Source organism: Gossypium hirsutum, chromosome A04 (genome assembly GCF_007990345.1).
Source record: "Gossypium hirsutum isolate 1008001.06 chromosome A04, Gossypium_hirsutum_v2.1, whole genome shotgun sequence".
Classification (NCBI taxonomy): Eukaryota; Viridiplantae; Streptophyta; class Magnoliopsida; order Malvales; family Malvaceae; genus Gossypium; species Gossypium hirsutum.
In genome coordinates, this window is record NC_053427.1 from 68,512,751 (window position 1) to 68,532,520 (window position 19,770).

Consider the following 19,770-nt stretch of genomic DNA (forward strand, 5'->3'; position numbering starts at 1 on the left):
AAATCAGTCAAAGAATTTAATAGGCTGATCAATGTTTTCAAGAGAGGGAACATATGGCCAACCAAGTCCGCCAATGGATAGTAGAAAGTGAAGGTCCGACATAACTATGGAGAATGGCAGAGATCTTGTTGAGCTTCCAAAGGTAGGAACTGCATGTCCTAAAAAGTTTCCCTTAGAAATAGATCAACGGAGCAAGGGTTTTGGTGCTGTTAGTGAGCCCTAGTACTTCAAGGCAGTGAAGACATTGAAATTTGAAAAAGACGCAAATGTAAAAATCACTGGGGCAGTCGCCAAGCATTGCCCACTAGAAATATTGAATGCAATTATCAAGGAGTTAAAATATGATCTAATGCCTCAATATTTTTTCTTAATTTCTATATGCGGATCTCATTAAGTTCGCTAGAACTTATAAGTTTTCTACTCAAATACAGGTCAGTTAAAGATTCAAAAATTGAGAGGGACCAAGTCAGACTTCATTGGGAGCTAGGCAAAAAGCAATAACTATGCATGTGTATAAAGGGTACCCATAGAGGTCTTGCCTCAGGGTTTGAGTTGTCTATATATATATGTTATCAAATCTTTATCCAAAATTTGTAAACATCCGTCAGATTCAAAGTCTTAAGAGATTTATTTCCAGTTGATACGAGTTGTAATTTCAATTAGAAGTTCAAATTCAAGTTGTTTAAGTATGTAATTAAATTGAAACAGAAAATTTGTCAAGTCATTCTAGTTAGTGTAGCATCCGATATCCGGACTTAATGATTGGATCAGGTAGCGAATGTTACATTTGGTTTGGACTGGATCAAACAAATCAAGTTCCCTGTTTTAAGAAGACTGAATTGGGTAACTTAATAACATATCCTAAAGATTTGAAGACTTATCATGCTCATGTTGAAGATATTATCTTTACTGATTATCTTGCTATTTTGATGGGAAGATTGATTGTAATTAATCATTATCTTAACAAGCATTAAACTCTTATATATTAAAAGGCTTGCGTATGTAAAAAGTGTGGAGAATTTTAACACTTATTTTGTAATTTAGAACTTATTTTTTAGAATGCATTTTGTAAGTAATAAAGTGAGTCACTTGGTTTTTATCCTAAATTTTTAGGGGAAAACTTAAAGGAGAGTAATCTAGATCTTAGGTACCAAATTGAGGTTGTTAATCTAGTGGTTGTCAATGATTGTAACCACTTGTTGTATGAGGTGTTAAATAATGCAATATCTCTCTATGCAAGGCCTTATAGATATAGGGAAACTGAATTGTGGAAACATATCAAGAGTATATTGTTTTTCTACTTTATTCTTCACCAATGCCTGAAGTAATGGACACTGCTTGTAGCACTACTTCTGACACTACTCAATTTCTACTTGCAATTATTGATTTTAGACCTAAAAAATTTAATTAAATTTTGATACATAATTCTGAAATCTTTTCATGTTTGGACTCAAATTTGGTTGGATTCACTCATTTTCACTGTTTGCATTATAAAATATTTTAAAAATATGTTAACATTAGTATTTTACTCTAAAATATTAATGTTAATAAAAAAATTCTTTAAAATATATTTTTACTCACAATTTAAATTATTTAAATTCAAATTAAATCAAACTAAATTAAAATTAAAAAATAAAATTATTTCAATGAAGCATTCGAGATAGAAACAAGTATAGACGGAAGTGGCGGGTAGAGCCAAAGTATATAAATGGATCAAGCGTAGGACAAATTATGTATGAAATTAGAAAGATGAAGATTAAGCTCAATCAAAATAAGATATTGCATAATTGCCCATTTGCATACAAAGTAGATTTAGCCATAAATTGTTTATGGTCGACAGTCATTCTTTGGTCATGCTGGCAATGTCATAACCGACGCTTGTTCAACAATTTTCACTTTAAATAAACATCTTATCATCAAAATATTTTTATTTAATATGTATATCAAGACAACTTATTTAAGGTCCAATCACTTTTTTTTTTAAGTTTAAGGTCCAATCACTCTTGTTCCTCGTATGGAGCAATAATAATTGCAAAAATCTATTTGCCAGTCCATTTTACAAATGCTCTTTTGTCCATATATAACACTCAAATTTTGGAATTAGTATTCCTTCCGGTCACCTCGATTTTTGGAATTATTATTATTATTTCTCTGTAGCCTCTTGATCGGCAAATGGTTATGGGGTTAAGCGAAAAAATCTTGGGGCAAAATCAAATTATAAATTTGATAATCATAATTTTATTATTCTTAGACAATCAAAGTATAAACTTAACTTAAATTTGTAAGATTTTAAAGGTGGCCCCTAAATTGGTTAAGCTAATCAAGACAAGTGTCACAAAAACATGATCGAAATGAGGTAATTATCCTTTGTAAGTTCATTATTCTCATGTCTCGTAAAATAAGCCAATACATTGGCACTTAGCATTAGCAGACAATATCAAAGGGGGGCTCCAATACACTGGGGGCCTTAGGTTCCAACCCTAATATATATACATGACTGACTGCTGAAATCAGTTGTAGATTTGGCCTAGTTATGTTATGATGACGTGAAGTACTTGGAACCGGTTTGGCATACACATTGTGACAAAACATGTCTATCCAAGAATTTCTGTTCCAAACAGGGTTCAAATATATGGACAAATCCGTAGCTTTCCAATCTCTTTCCATGAAATTTTACAAATAGGTTTTTTTAGCCATTTTTTTTTATTAATAGCCTTAAGCAACGTCCACATCTGCATGGAGATATATGTAGAGGAACCACCCTATATAATCTTTGCACGGTACTCTTCCTATATTTACAACTATTTCCATTCGATAGTATCGGTGGAGAGACCATTAATCCCTAGGGTTCTTTTTCTTTTCTTTTTTCTTTTTTTTTTCTTTTTAATTTTTCATCCATTATTTGATCATCACCTCCAACTCCAAGAATAATAGTAATAATAATGTTGGGTGGCTCTTCAATGGAGGAAATACCAGCTGCTGGTAATAACTCATCAGAGATCCAGCTTCCTCCTGGTTTTAGATTCCACCCTTCTGATGAAGAGCTCATAGTTCATTACTTGAAAAACAAAGTGACTTCCAACCCTCTTCCAGCTTCTATTATAGCTGAGATTGATTTATACAAATATAATCCATGGGAGCTTCCAAGTATGTATATGCATATGTATACTAATTAGAAAGGGTTCTTGTAAACTGTACTGATTAGCTCTATCTGGTTTGTTTATTTGTGATCTATCTATCTATCTATCTATCTATAGTTAAAGCTTTGTTTGGAGAAGATGAATGGTTTTTTTTCTCTCCAAGAGACCGGAAGTATCCGAACGGGGCGAGGCCTAATAGAGCGGCAGCTTCGGGGTATTGGAAGGCGACGGGGACGGATAGACCGATCCTAACGTTGTGTGGAACCAAGAGTATTGGAGTGAAGAAAGCTCTGGTATTCTACAAAGGACGTCCACCTAAAGGGACTAAGACAGAGTGGATCATGCACGAGTATAGGCTGCTTGAAACCATGATTTGGACTCCCAAACGAAACGGATCTATGAGGGTAACAACTAAGACCATGTGGACCGTATAGCTAATTTATGTGATGAATTATGAATGATGATAATCGATTTTCTTTTCTTTTTTTTTTTTATGTTAACAGTTAGATGATTGGGTGCTTTGTCGAGTGAGGCAAAAAGCCAGCATACAAAGGAACAGTTGGGAAGATAGAAATATTAGCAGTCATGAACCAGCTGATAGCTTCTATGTCCCCAATTCCATTGAGCCATGGCCTTCCAACACAAACCACAACGTTGATATCGGCAAAACCTACCTATTCAATGACTGCCCTATGTTGCCTTACATTTTTGCATCTCAAGACCTTCCTTGCTTTGACACAACCTCCAGCATTAGCTTCCAAAGCAGTTACAAATCTTGCACTTCCCTCCAGGAAGCCAATTCTGGCAACAACAACATGCAGATTTCATTTTCGTTCCTACAAAACCTGTTTAACCCTTTGAAAAGAGAGTCCATGGAGGAAGGTAGTTTTGTCCCAACCAGCTGTAAGAAGCTCAAGAATACTGAGAAAGATTGCAGTGAAATGAACTTTTATAGATCAAACCATTTGGAAAACAGTGATTCTAGTCCACATCAATGGAATCCAATGATGCAGTATGATCAAAAACTTAATCTCCCGGGTTTTACTGAAACTGACTAAAGAAAGCATGGGATTATACATATGGGGTAAAAAAAGGTGTACATAAAATTATCAATGGTTTCTATAGTTTGTTGAGGTGAAGGTGTGCAGTTAGATATACAGTAGTTTCTACTTACGGCCCGGGTGGAGATGATACATTTGTACGTAAATTACTAGGGTGATTTCGAGATCTTCATTTATGTTTATTTATTAAAAATTTCAGATTGTAATTTGTATCAATGTACATACATAGTATGACAAGTACATATGGTAAAACAATAAATGCCATACTGGCTACACCAGAGCTCAGACTAAAGCTCATGTAATTTCTATCATTGTACACACATAGTATTACAACTACATGGTTTTATTGTATCAATGTACTTCTGTTGTTTTTTTTTTTTTTTACAAAATTTAAACATTGTTACCTAAACTAAAAAAAAAAATTCCCTTTGTTTCTAGAGAAGTTATTTTCTTAAAATATTTTAAAAACTTTTTTTTTCAAAAAAATTATACTCTCTATTTCAATAAAAACATCAACTTTTTTAAATATTTTAATTAATTAAATATTACAAAAGAAACATATTTAAAAACTTTATCAAAAGTTAAATATTTTATTCATAACAAATTTTAAAGGATAAGAGATTAAAGACGGAAACCTTTTAACCATCGATTGGGAGTACCTTTTGCCCTTTAACTTCTTATTTATTGCTTTAGATCAGCTTGTATTTATCCTTTTTACTTTGTTTCCTGTTTCTATTGAAAAATGTCTTCCCTTTATTGAATGATAAGGTTATTTCATGAAATTTGAATTAAATTATCGTTGACAAAGGGTTAATGTACATTTTAGCCCTTCAGTTTGGTAATTATTCCTATTTGATAATTTTTTTTAATTTAATTGCTACTTAAATTTGAAAATTGTTAGCTACAATCGTACTTTTCTTTAAGTATGTGACTAACACCATTTATTTTTATCAATCCAACCAATCATTGTGCGCCACATGTATTAAAAAAATAAGAAAGAACAATAATTTTAAATTTTATTTTAATATTATTAATTAAAATACTTTAAAATTTTAAAAAATTTTAAGTTTAACTTATTTTTTAATATCCCCGAACCACCCCCAACCCCAACCCCTCCCCCTCTACCTCTCACTTTATCCTTCTTCTTCTTCCCAATCCCTCACCTTTCTCAATTTTTTTTTCCATTTCGTCCCTAAACTTCATGAGTTCATAGACTCATATCTTTGCTTTAAAAAAAATAGAAAAGTCATTTTGTAATTTTTCTGAAAGTGAGAAAGATTAAGAAAATAAATGATCTATTTTTAGCCTTTTGGATTAGAGCTCTCTGGTTTATCCCCAAAAAATGGCTTCCTTTTGCTTACTAGGATTGATTTTAATTTTCGTTTTCCCTTCTTTTGTTTTTCTCTCAGTTCCATAGTTGAAGAAGGTCGTCAAAGGGTCTTATTTTCTATTATCCTTTTGTTTCCTTGTTTGAATTAGTTTTGGAAAACGATGATGATAGAGGCATGTAACGATGCTAGGTCGAGGCTTGAGTGGCAACGACTTGAACAGGTTTTAGCGATGGTGTTGGAGAAGAAACAATAGATGAAGAAGCAAAGAGAGAAGAGACGGTGATGGGATGAGAAATTAATTATTTAATTAATAAAAAGTGAAAATAAATTAAATATGTAATATAATTGGTCCTTTAATACACGTGTCATAATTTGATTGATGATGTTAAAAATTTATGGTATTAGTATTAGTCATGTACTTAAAATGGGTATGATTTTCTAGTTTAAATAACAAGTAGAAAAAACAAATATTAAGTAAAAATAGTAAAGTTTAAGGGCCGAAAATCCATTTTCGGATTGACCAAAGCGGATTTCGGCAAACATGGAAAAATACGAAAATTGTTTTCCTGAAGGGAAGATAAAAAACCTAAGAGTGGACCAAAAATCATGCCGTACAAAGGCCGATCAAATATAAGAAATCAGCGCGAAAATGGATATACTACTACAGCATAAATGATAAAACCATGAAGCTAGAAAAAAACTTGAATTCGACTTAACTTACTCTGTCTAGCTATTGAGCAAGTCAAAGTTAAATATCTTTATACTTTATTCCACTAACATGCTAGCTTAATCAAGCTTTTCTTTCTTTTTTCCCTTTTGGAACAAAGCTTTTTGTTTTCTAATTATGAAAATTTTCAACATAAAAAAGAATCTACCTTAAAATTGAGTATGAAAATTGAGATTTAACAAAAAAATAACCTAATCAAGCTTAATCAAGCACTAGCTTGAGATGAAGTTCGATTACCCCCCCTTTAAGCATATCTAACACTAAATTACCTAGGAAATCTAGCAACTACGTTTATTTCCTATTCAACTGTATAGTACTGCCACTTTAAATATGCTACTAGTTTTTTCTTCTTTTTTTTTTTTACTTACGTTTTTTCTTCTTTTTTTTTTACTTACCTCCATCTCTATTCCAAACTGGTTTCCGAGTATTAGAAACTAGGTAAGGTTAACGAAACATTTAATTGAAGAAGAAGAAAATTGATAAAGAGGATGATGAATTTGTAATCTGAAATTGATCTCTGTTTTTGATTCTTGAAAACTTGCTTGACTACATTCTGATTGGTAATCTATTTTATAGACCTTTATCAATTGCTCCTAACAACTCTTAGCTGTATTAATAGCTTATTAACTGACTAACAGCCTAGCTAACTGATTCTTTACATTCACCCAGCTTTTTGACGGGTAAAACCCAAAGAAGAGTTCGAAATCGAGCAAAAAGTGTCACCGATTGTGGCTTGGTGAAAATATCCGCAACTTGGTCACAATCTGGAACCTCACCAACAATAATGGACCCATCCGCTACTTTCTCTCGGACAAAGAATAAGTCCAGCTCAACGTGCTTGAACTTAGAATGTAACACAGGATTAGTTGCAACAACGACTGCACTGGAGCTATCACACCAAACAGTAGGAGTATCATCGAACTTGAGGTGTAGTTCTTGAAGTAGTGAAAGCAACCAGGTAACCTCATTAATGGCAGTGGCAAGGCTCCTGTATTCTGCCTCAGCCGTAGACCTAGAGACCACTTACTGTTTCTTAAATCCCCAAGAAATAAGAGTGGATCCAAAATAAACACAATACCCTAAAGTGGATCAGCAATCATCAAAATCCAAACCCCAGTTTGCATCGACATACGCACTCACGGATAATCGATCAAAAGGCCGAAAAATAACCCCAGAGTCAATGGTACCACATAGATACCGAATAATTCGTTTCAGAGTAGTCATGTGAACATTGGTAGGTTTGTGCATAAATTGACATATCCGGTTCACAGTATATATGTAACGCCCCTATCCCGTAATCGTCGTCAGAATAGGTAAGGGGCATTACCAGACTTGTAACTCATGTCAGAATAGTAAAATTTTGAACTTTTTCTTGAAATAAAGATCGTTCGTTTAAATAAGTACTAAGCACAACCAGAGGTAAAATTTAAACTTCACTAAGTAAACATTCAAAAGATGCCATTTTCGCATGGCTTATATACATTAACCAAAAATATTCTTCCGCCACTAGTCTATTCTATACATGCCATAAGATAATCCAAAACGTAGCAGTACCAAACAATGGATAGTGATAGTGTGACTAGTTGCTGATGATCCCCGAGCCTGTAGCTTCCAAATGAGATCTATAAAACAGAGGAAACAGAGTAAACGGAGTAAGCATTACAATGCTTAGTAAGTTTTAAGCAGTGTCAACAGATAACAATCAAATTATAACATAGTTGTTCGTATATTTTATTTCACTCTTCCTTCGGGCATACCATCCCTTTTCCGAATATGCACATCTCATCATATACAATAGGCAGATAAACTTTCACATAAAAGTGAGCTCATGTGACATAGATATATCGTATGATTTCACATAACCTCTCACACTGATCCGATGTCACATAATCATAGGAATAGTCTTATAGATTGCTCTCGTATGCATCACATAACTACCTTATGATTTAGTTCAAATCAAGCTCACATATAAACTTGGAGTACATACCTGTTTAACCTTTCGCATTGAATATATTTATAAGCAATTCTTATTACGAAGTCTTATAGCTTTAACCTCTACTCGGATTATCGGCGAGACCTTTAGCTCGGACGAAATCTCCACACGAAGTTATCGGGTCTTACCCGGACAAAATCTCCACACGTAGTCATCGGGTCTTACCCGGGCAAAATCTCCACACGTAGTCATCGGGTCTTACCCGGACATACTCTCCACACGTAGTCATCGGGTCTTTAGAGCTCGGATATAGTACGAGCACGAAGCTTACGGACATTAATCAGTGATAATATTCTCGCATAAAGCCTGCGGGGTTTTACCCCGGATATAGTACTGACACAAATGCCCTTCGGGACTTATCACATTTATACACTTTCACATTCATCACATCGGCCATTAGGCCTTATCATATATATACACTTTCACATTCATCACATCGGCCATTAGGCCTTATCACATATATACACTTTCACATTCATCACATCGGCTATTAGGCCTTATCACATATATACACTTTCACATTCATCACATCGGCCATTAGGCCTTATCACATATATACACTTTCACATTCATCACATCGGCCATTAGGCCGTATCACATATATACACTTTCACATTCATCACATCGGCTATTAGGCCTTATCACATATATACACTTTCACATTCATCACATTGGCCATTAGGCCTTATCACATATATATACACTTTCACATTCATCACATTGGCCATTCGGCCTTATCACATATATACACTTTCACATTCATCACATCGGCCATTAGGCCTTATCACATATATATACACTTTCACATTCATTCAAATATACTTCACATACCACATATACTATCATGTACAGACTTGGTCTTGGCCGAATCTACATCCATCACTTTCCAATGAATAATTCAATTTTACGCCATATTATCATTTCATATTCGAATACTCATAAGCTTACAATATCACGATTTAGAATTCAAGTATGGGTTTAATCAATAGCTTATGAGCAACTAAAACAAGTTTTATCCATGTTTACAACAAAATCACATATTCACTACGAGCTGTTTTCCTGAGCAATGGTCACTAAATTATTTATAACCGGAGCTACAAAACTCCAAATCACTTGCCGTTAATTTTTCCTGAATATAGACTCGTATATCTTCCATCCATAAAATTTCCAGAATTTTAGGTTTGGCCAATCAATACCAGATTTTTCTTAAAGTTTCCCCTATTTCACTGTTTGACTAATCTGACCACTCTTCACTACGAATCAAATTTCTCATTTTACAGAATTCAAAATGTGTTGTATTTGATTTCATTTGAAACTAGACTCATTAAGGAGTCTAAGCATATAAATTTTATCTTATAACCATTTTTGTACAATTTATAATGATTTTCTAAAAACAGAACAGGGGATTTCGGAGTCATTCTGACACCGTCTCACACAACTTTAAATATCTCTTTATAGGAAATTTCTTTGCTCACAAGGTCTCTTTTATAAGAAACTAGACTAATTAAGCCTTGATTACATATTTTATTCAGCCTATAATTCCACACCAACAATTTATAGTGATTTTCTAAAATCACGTTACTGCTGCTGTCCAAAGCAAATTATTACAATTTGCTCTTAAATTGCCAAGTCCAAACACATATGAACTTACCATTTGAGTTTAAGACATATCATGGCCACATCATATCTTATTAAATCAACTCATTATGTCCTATTATGATTGAATTTACTCAACGTTTAATCACTTAAAACTTACCTCGGAAGTGGTCGACGATTAGATGTCCACGGCTATTCGTTTACTTTCTCTTTTCCCCTATCCGACTTTGATCCTCTTTGCTCTTAAGCTTAATTAAAACAATAGATTTGCTTAAGTACTTAACTAATATTATTCACTTAACAATCACATTTGGCAATCACATATCATTTAATCTTTGATTGACCAATTTAACACATACCAAAATCCAATAATACATCTAACCTTTATCTCAATACCAAACCGAGTTATAAGATCATACATTATACTAAGCATATTATTAAACATACCTATTCAGTTTAGCTAATTTCATAGCCAATTAATCACCTTACCCCACATTACTCAATGCCGAATATTAACCCAACATCACAAGCATAATTACCGTGAAACTTACCTTAATACACATTTTATCCCATTGCCGAATACATATATATATCATCAAACAAATCAACTAGTTTAGCATTCAAATTCTTCTAACCATTCCTCAATCATTTACTCAATGAACAACAATCCAAGCACATCAAAACATAGTCGAATGTATCATTCTTCTTAAATTCAAAAATAAATGCATGGGCTAACTTCAAAATCTATTTAACAACTCAACTTTATAAACACATATTCGGCTAGGAAGAAAGATTGATAATTTAACAACCTTAGCTTAACATATAATTTGTTGTGACACATCTTTAAGCATTCTTTTATTCCATCAACTCAATAACTAAACTCATATTCGGCAATGGCCTCCAATATAGTGACCGATTCTTCTCAACTAGCACCTAGTGTACACACATGATCATTTGTTTGATTCAAGCACCTATCCACAAAAAATTCATCCAAATTAACAAGAACAACAACCACATTCTTTGTTATCTACCATGACCAAAACCCATATTCATTCACCAAATATCAAAAATTTATCATCAATTTGACATATAAGGACATAACCAAATGTTTCTTGCAACACAAACTCAAAAATTAACACATGGGTCATGTTATGAGCACCAAAACAAACTCAACTTCACAAAAATTCCAAAAGAATCACATGATATCATACCTTAATTCCCCCCACACAAGATGGCTGAATGCCTTAGGTGTGCTTTCTTCCATTTCTTGGTTAGTTTCGGCTTGAGAGAGGTAGGAGAAGAAGATGAACATTTTTTTTTCTTTTGTTTTCTTCCTTCAATTCACGGAAATGGAGGGGGAGGGGGGAACATGGATGAGACAATTTTTTTTCATCACTCCTCCCTTTGCATTATTATTTTATTACCCATACTCCTTATTTTATTTTTCCTAACATAAATCACTAACATAACATGTTTATGACATGTTTTGCCCATAACATTTTGTCCTCCTTCCTTGTCATGGCCGGCCACTACTAAATTAAGGGGGAAATTGACATGCAAGTCCACCCTTTTATTACATGCACTAATAGATCCTATAGATTAACCTATCACATTTCAAAAGTGTCACACATAAGTCCTATTAGCTGAATTCACATGCAGTCGACTAAATCGAAGCTTAAAACTTTCACACATTCATATTCACATATTTTAGACAATAAATATCATATTCAAATAATTTGGTGACTCGGTTTAGCGGTCCCGAAACCGCTTTCCGACTAGGGTCACTTTAGGGGTGTCACAATATACTATATCTGGACGTGTAAGTACAACATACTATAGCGCACCCGCAAGGCTCCTATATTCAGTCGGATCCTCCAAACACTCACCATCGTCTTTGGATATGGATGAGGAGCTAACCATCGGAATGTTAACACTCTTTGCATTTGCCATAGATGCTCGGTCAAGAATATCACATATGTATTTTGCTTGACACATGTAAACTCCCTGTGGAAGACCGAGTAACTTCGATCCCAAGGAAATAGTGAAGATCACCCATGTCCTTAAGTGAGAACTCATCGTTCAATAATTGAACAAACCAATCAATGGTAGTAAACAAGCTTCCAGTGACAATGATGTCATCAACATATACTAAGACATAGAGAGTGGGCTCAGACTAGACCCGAACAAACAATGACGCATTAGACCTTGAAACAACAAATCCAATGGACACAAGAAAACGTTTCAACTTTTCAAACCAGGCGTGAGGGGCCTGACGAAGGCCATATAAAACTTTCTTCAAACGGCACACAAGCTGCTTGCCAGTCGAGTCATACTGACATACCTTGGAGGTTGTTGCATAAATACTTTAGTGTCAAGTTCTCCATTCAAAAAGGCGTTATTTACATCTACCTGTCGAAAGGGCCTCCCTCTGGATACAGCAACGACAAAACAACAAGAATAGTGGCACGTTTGACAACTAGACTAAAGGTTTCCTTGAAGTCACACCTAGGAACCTGAGAGCACCATTTGGATACCAATTTGGCCTTTCATCGGTCAATAGTACCGTCGGGATTTCTTTTATTCTTAAATAGCCATTTGCACCCAATGACCTTGCGATCTGGTGGTAGAGGAACCAATTCCCAGGTGGAGTTCCGAATAAGAGTGTCATACTCTGCTTGGGCAGCAGCTCGCCACTCAGCAATAGAAAATGCTTCCACAATTGTGGATGGTTCCATAGCTTCGACAAACATAGCTTTAGGCTTGAAAATACCTACATTAGCCCGAGTCACCATTGGATGAGTATTGGTTCCAATTAGGACGTTCAAATCACGAGATGCTGAGGGAATACCGTCCATACGTCAGGCGGACTCAACAGTATCATCAGTCAGAGGATGAGGCTCATGTACATCATTAGGACCAGCCGGAGACGATGCTGACGAAGATGACAGAACCGGTGAGCTTGTAAAAAGTGCTACAGAGCGATAAGGGATCTCACGAACGAGAGGAACAGTAGTGGAGACAGTCACACCAGGATTCAGAATCGGGTCTTTGCAGTGATCTTTAAAGGACAAAAACTTAGCTTCATCAAATACATGTCTTGAAATAACTATCTTACCATTTGGCAGAAGACATTGATAGCCCTTGTGTTGAGTACTATAGCCCAAAAAGGTGGAAGGTTGTGACCGAAACTCCAATTTATGTGTCGCAAACGGTCGTAAGTACGAATAACAGCAACATCCAAAAACCCGTAAATGGTCATAGGTAGGATCCTGACCATATAGAGCCTTAAAGGAAGACTGTCCTTATAGAACCGGAGTGGGAAGGCAATTGATCAAATGAACCGCACAACAAAACGCATACCCCTAGTATTCCATGGATAAATTTGCTTGTGCCAGAAGCGTGATGCCCATTTCAACAATGTGACGATGTTTGCGCTCAGCTACTCTATTCTGGTCGGAAGTATAGGGGCACGTCAACCGATGAACAATTCCTTGAGACGCTAGAACATTTGTGAAGACTCAGTACTCTCCACCCAGTTGCTCTGTAGTTGTTTGATTGTTTTGCCAAACTGCGTTTTAATTAGCTGCTGAAATCTTGTGAAGCACTCTATTGCCTGAGATTTTTGACTAAAAAGGTATAGCCACGTAAATCTAATGCATACATCAATAAACATCATATAATACCACTTATTGTCACATGCAACTGCCCTGGGTCCCCAAAGATCAAAAACAATTAACTCAAAAGGTTGATACGTAGTCGTTGACATAGAAAAAAGACAATTTGTGTGATTTCCCTTTTTGGCACGCGCTGCATACACCACCATCACAACATTTATTCAAAGCAATATTACATTTTTGTAAAACATTCTTAACAACAGAAACAGACGGGTGGCCAAGACGATTGTGCCACAAAGCAAACACAGGACAGTCCACAATCGTATTTTAAAGCTTCGTGTGAGCAGCGAACGGAGCCTCAGCAAGCGCCGAAAAGTGATATAACCCATCACGAATGTGGCCCTTCAACAAAGTTTCCCGGGTCTTGATGTCCTTTATTACATGATATGTTGGATGAAATTCAAAAAATACATTGTTATCCTTGGCAAACTAAGACACCGACAAGAGATTCTTTTGTATACTTAGCATACACAACAAATTAAACAATCGGAGTAGCTTAAGCGGAGTAGGTAAATTACTAGTACCATCCTATACAATTTTAGCAGGAGTTCCATCACCCATTAGAAGAAAGAACGTACCTGAATACGGCATGGTGTCGCGTAGTGCCGACGGTTCACGACAGACATGATGGCTAGCACCCGAATCAGGGTATCAAGACATGGTACCAACCGATATCGGGATGTATGAATCACCTCCACCATTATTGGAACCCACTTTAGCAGTGTTGACATTAAACCCGTAAGTGTCGGAATAATCAGAGGCATGTAGATCACCAACTCTAGGAAGCCCAATGTACAGATCGGAGCCAGAATACACTCGGGCTCGTGGTGTTGTAAGCTAAGGAACCGAGGCACCACCCGTTGGTCCAACATTCAGCCCGGGATCCCATAAAAAACCTACTTGCACATGATTCGTGGTCGGCCAACTTGAAAGAAATTGAGCATTCGGCCTTGATACATAATTTTCTTTAGCATCCAGCCCATGTCCATGAGGTGAACCACTTGAAGGCCCAAATTCATGCCCAAGTATAATCGGCCCAATAGGCCTAGGCATATTTGCCAAATTTTAAGCACTAGACCCATAACCATAGGTCAACCCACGTGCCATTTGATGGCCATAATAACTTGCCAATCCATGTAATTGATTTTGACCATAACACACTTAATTTTGACCATATTGTAACCTATTTTGACCGAAAATTGGAAAATAGCTAAACTCAGGGGCCTTTGCTTGACATCCCTACTCATCATCTCCCTTACCTCCATTCGGCAATCGAAGGCATAACTAGTCAAAGAAACCGCGGCTAACTGATACTCACAAAGGTTGGAGACTAGTGGTCCTTCTTGACACACAACCTAAAGCAGCGGCGACGAATCGTCGGGCTCGCGACAATAACGGTAGTAACACAGTTGAGCGAAGTGCCTGAAACGGTTGCAAATTTGGCATTATATCTAGGGCCGAAAACTCCTTCCACGGCCACGAAGGGAAGAGCGGCCGCCACGGACGAAGCCTTCCGCTACTAACGACGCCACAGGTTCAACAAGGTTCGCATGGAAAGAGATCTTCTAGTTGCTCGGTGAAGACGATTTTCGCACTCCACGAGAGCATTGACAACTCGTTGGAGGGAGATATGGCTGGTCGACATGGAGGGGGAGGAGACCACACCCTCAAACTCCGACGGCAGTCTAGTAAGAATGATGTCCAGTTTCTCTTCATCTGAGATCCGCGAGCCTGAAGTCTCAAGAATAGCACATATATTCTTAATCTGAATAACATAAATGGTGATAGACATAGTACCTTTCTTCAACGAATGCAACTCATGGCGGAGTCTCGACTGCTTAGCACCGGTGTCGGCAGCAAAAAGCTCCGTTGCAATGGTCCAAACATCACAAACCAATCTAGCATCGGTGAAGGACGGCAAAAGCGCAACATCTATCGTAGAAAAGAGCCAGGACGTTAAAAGCTGATCCTGTTGTTTGAATACCGAGGCCGATGGATTCAATGCTAAGACACCATCTGGAGTATGAACGAACCGAGATGGCAGAGGTGCGATACCGTCAAGAAATCCGAGGAGATCATATCCATCAAGAACTAGCTTGATTTGTTGTTTCCATTGAATGTAGGTTGCATCGGCAAGTTTGACAACGTCATGACGTGGGAACAAATTCACCACACGTTCACCATTGAAGGCAGCAATGCTCGGCTCAACCGAGGCGGAGTCAGCGGAGTTTGTGGTGACCATAGATCCCAAGATCAACCGGCGAAAGATACCATATTAGAAACTAGGTAAGGTTAACGAAACATTTAATTGAAGAAAAAGGAAATTGATACAGAGGATGATGAATTTGTAATCTGAAATTGATCTCTGTTTTTGATTCTTGAAAACTTGCTTAACTACATTCTAATTGGTAATCTGTTTTATAGACCTTTATCAACTGCTCTTAACAACTCTTAATTGCATTAACAGCTTATTAACTGACTAACAGCCTAGCTGACTGATTCTTTACACTGAGGCATGCACCGCAGAGGGTTCAAAGCATTTGTGTATCTGTATAGGCAACACAACTTTTGTCTTAACCTGAAATTGACTGCTTATGTGGTAACGATTGATTTGTTAGCTATGTATTGTAAAGAAGAGCCATGAAGGCAGAAGTACCTCCTTTTAAACAAATATGGTCAAACCTTTACAAACTCCATGATATACAAACATTTTACGGTTGTCTTGAATTTGTAGAGATAGATACACTCAAGTTTTCCCAGAGCAAACAATGATTCCCACTAATGAAACAAATCAAATACAATATCAAGCACGAGAACAAGCCCCTCCAAATGAAAGACATTACCAGAAAAAGCCGATAACATACAAGGGAAACTCATAGATTTATCCTTTTATCACTTCACTTCTTCAGAACACTGCAAATGAAGAACAATTAGGGGAGACTTCTCAATGATAAAAACAACGAAATAGGAGAACAAGTCAGTTAATCCATTAACAGCATTTCCACATAAAATCATTACTAAGAAAAATCCAACATCTATCACCAACCAAATATAACTGAAGCACACAGTATAGCAAGTTCCACTACAGTAAACTGTATGAATATCGAGAATACAGGACACAGTTTGTGGTTAGTATTAAAGGGAAGCTTTTTTAAATGAAGGCATGAGATAGAATCTTACTTGTACAAATAGGCAGCTATTCCCAGAACTATGCACAGCAATACGATATCAATACAGAAATTTCGGCTGGACCTCAACTGGAACAAACCAATAACTTATGTTACATCCAGCAAAGAAGTGAATAAGGATGAAATGCATGGGAATCTACACTTAATGAAGTTATAATTGATCACCTGTGTGACAGTATCTTTAAGTCTAACATTGGTATTCTTAAGGTCAGCAGCTGCCTTGTCCACCTGCAAATGTGTATAGAAACAGAATATATATATATAATGCAATTTTGTAATCTTTAAGCAGTTTCTACGATGTACAACAAGACGATGGTTATAATGTTCACCTTGGTGTCAATTTCATCCATCAAAGGAACTTGCCTATCTAGTTCCTGCAGATACCATAGCATAAAATTAGGTAAATGGCATGAATGTTACAATTACTCGAAAAAAATACTTCATAACAAATATTTGTAATTATAAATGACACTCAGGTCAGCTTTACCTCATTCATATCATGAGCCATGTTCTTTAAAGTATCCAAACCTTCTGAAATCATATCCAAACCTTGGTCCTGCATGGATGTCAAAAGCAATAAAAGGTAAATCATAGCTAAAGAAATGTGGTGTATACAGGTAAAAGTCAACCAAGATTCCTTCCAATAGAGAAAAATTCCATAAAGAATAGCTCCCAAACAAGTTAGACATGCCTGCTTCATTTTCCTCATTTCATACTCCTGCCCGAACTGACTTGACTGCTCAGATTCTTGAAAGTATTCGTTGTCAAATCGCTCATCTATGACCAATATGATTATGTAAGTACAACGGAAAAATTAAGATCTTCCAGACATAAAAGTTCCACAGATCATAAAGGAATTACTGATAAGCCATGCATTTTAAACTATAAGATTGAGAATTTCTTGCTGCAAGCAGTCTGATGGTAACAAAGAATGAACAACATTTTGCAGATATGAGCATAAGCTAAGCAACCTCCTCGCTTTATTATTTTTGAAGCTATAAAATATGAATTACAATAGTTTTCAATATATTAGAGAAAGCACTCAAATGCTCAGTCTCGCCACCTTTTAGTTGGGTTCCTACTCTTATTTCTATTTCTCCATCTTTATTTCCAAATTTTTCTCTCTTATCTTTGAATCAAATCTTGTTCTTGATCCAATTTTTTCCCAACTTTCCCTCTCATGTTTGCATCAGCTAATTGAAAGACAAAGCAATGTTCTTCAATCATTATGGAAGGTTCTACCAAATAAAAACAAACCATTCCACCCTACCCAACAACAAAAAGCAAATAGAAAAAATGATGATAACACATACGGTGTGCACTTTTAGTGAAATGGTAGAAATAAAGATTTAAATCTAGACACTGGCAAGTTTAACAGGTCAGGAAATAGCTAAACATGAAGTCTCCATCCATACAATCTCTATAAATTTAACAATAAATTTCAATGGAGTTAAGGATCACCTGAATCAAACTTAATTGCAGTACGAGAAGCTGAAGGTGCTGAAGACATCCAGCCTCCAGTTTGTTTAGTATCAGCAGTTCCATCAGGTATAGCTTGAATCCTGTCCGGCAATGCAAGGACCAGATCATTACGAGCAGCCATCTCTTCAGTTGAAATCCCTTTAACCTGTAAATGAATCCAAACTCTATCACAATGGAAGCCCAAACTAGTCAATTACCCAAGTCCAAAATAGCATATTCCAAATACCTCTAAATATGTAAAAACAAAATACATTATAGTAAAAGAAAATGTCAATCTGTTTGCTTGAACAACATTATGAATGTATGAATAGTTAAACAAGCTCACATTTACAATAAAATGTTAAACAGTTTGGGAAATTGTAAAAGAGAAGGAAAAAAGTTAACCTTCTTAACAGCCAATCTCTGCAGCTTAGGGACCTCCTCAAGCAATCGAGCCTTGGTTCGACGAATCTCAGCATTGACTGCAACAGCAGATGCCTTACTTTTCTCCTTGGAAGCAAGTTCCACTTTCTAAATCATAAAAATAAAAAATAAAAAAACAGTCAAATCGAAGGCAATAAAACCCTAATTATTACTGAACAACTATCAATTAAGCAGAGGAAGACTGACACTCTAAATCTTAAATAACCTAATCATAAGGCAAGCTTAAACCTAACAATCTCATCCAAGAGAAGATGAAAGAATTAGATTAGATCGGAGCTACCTCTAGAGCGGATTCAATGTCGGCTTCGACTGCTGCGTAAGCGCGAGCAAAAGCATCGTCGCCGGAGACATTTTGGTCACGCTGCTTTTCGACGTCGTATTTATCGTACCTCTTGCAGATCACATCTACTCTTGTCAAAATATCGATTACACTCATTTTGTTTTTCTTTTGAGTTTAAAATTCAATCAATGTAGCTGTTTGGATGTGGGAAAAAAATTGAGGGAAAAAAGAGTTGGAATTTCTTAGCTTCTTTTTGTTTCCCCTGTAAACGTCGTTCACCGAACTAACTCCAAGATTCGAAGAATAAACAGTATCAATAATTAAACAATAGGAGTCAACCCGTTTTTCATTTTTCACGACAGAGTAATTTTTTAACAAAAATCCTGATATTATGTAAATTTAGGGTGAAATCAAAGGGTAAAAGTATCTGAGAGGTCAGACTATATTATGCTTGATTATTTTATTAAAAATTTTATTTATTTTTACCGAAAACTGCATAAAAATTTTAATATGAGGAATATGCGGTATATTATGTACCAGTTATATTAATTTTTAATAGATATCACTAATTTACTTCTTAATTTAATATATAAATATTAATTTATCTATTTTTAAATAGAGTGAGTAAAATGTAATTTGACTCTTAGTACAATATTTTTATAGCGCTTTTATTAAATTAAGATTTTTTTATTTCAATAATAATAATTTCAAACTAATACAACAACTTTTTTTATAACAATCTCATTTATTTGTCAATATTTTATATGTTATAAAGAGATAGTTATACACCTAAGTTAATACAGTCGATCCTCTCTATAATTGTCTCATTTATCTATTATAAACCTATATCCTTTTGCACTAGGAACAATAGTGAT

The 19,770-nt window shown here is 35.7% G+C and overlaps 2 protein-coding genes across 3 annotated transcripts; one reads left to right on the top strand and one right to left on the bottom strand.

Annotated features, from left to right (window-relative positions):
• The first annotated feature begins 2,725 nt into the window (after positions 1-2,725).
• On the top strand, positions 2,726-4,556 carry LOC107949270 (NAC domain-containing protein 1). The gene is made up of 3 exons (XM_016883997.2): positions 2,726-3,147; positions 3,264-3,544; positions 3,644-4,556. Exons 1-3 carry the CDS (start codon positions 2,943-2,945, stop codon positions 4,196-4,198), a joined length of 1,041 nt encoding a protein of 346 aa, XP_016739486.1. The 5' UTR covers positions 2,726-2,942; the 3' UTR covers positions 4,199-4,556.
• A 3,058-nt stretch (positions 4,557-7,614) lies between these two features.
• LOC107948314 (syntaxin-71) lies at positions 7,615-19,270 on the bottom strand. Of its 2 annotated transcripts, none has more exons than XM_041111088.1 (9): positions 18,896-19,270; positions 18,577-18,702; positions 18,172-18,337; positions 17,402-17,487; positions 17,198-17,266; positions 17,040-17,084; positions 16,876-16,938; positions 16,703-16,779; positions 7,615-7,881 (listed from the first exon to the last, which is right to left on the bottom strand). In XM_041111088.1, the coding sequence occupies exons 1-9, from the start codon at positions 19,049-19,051 to the stop codon at positions 7,839-7,841; spliced, it is 831 nt and encodes a 276-aa protein (XP_040967022.1). In that variant the 5' UTR covers positions 19,052-19,270; the 3' UTR covers positions 7,615-7,838. The 2 variants fall into 2 exon arrangements, with proteins under 2 accessions (XP_040967022.1, XP_016738300.2); XM_016882811.2 differs by lacking the exon at positions 7,615-7,881 and adding an exon at positions 16,168-16,435.
• Between the last annotated feature and the right edge of the window lie 500 nt (positions 19,271-19,770).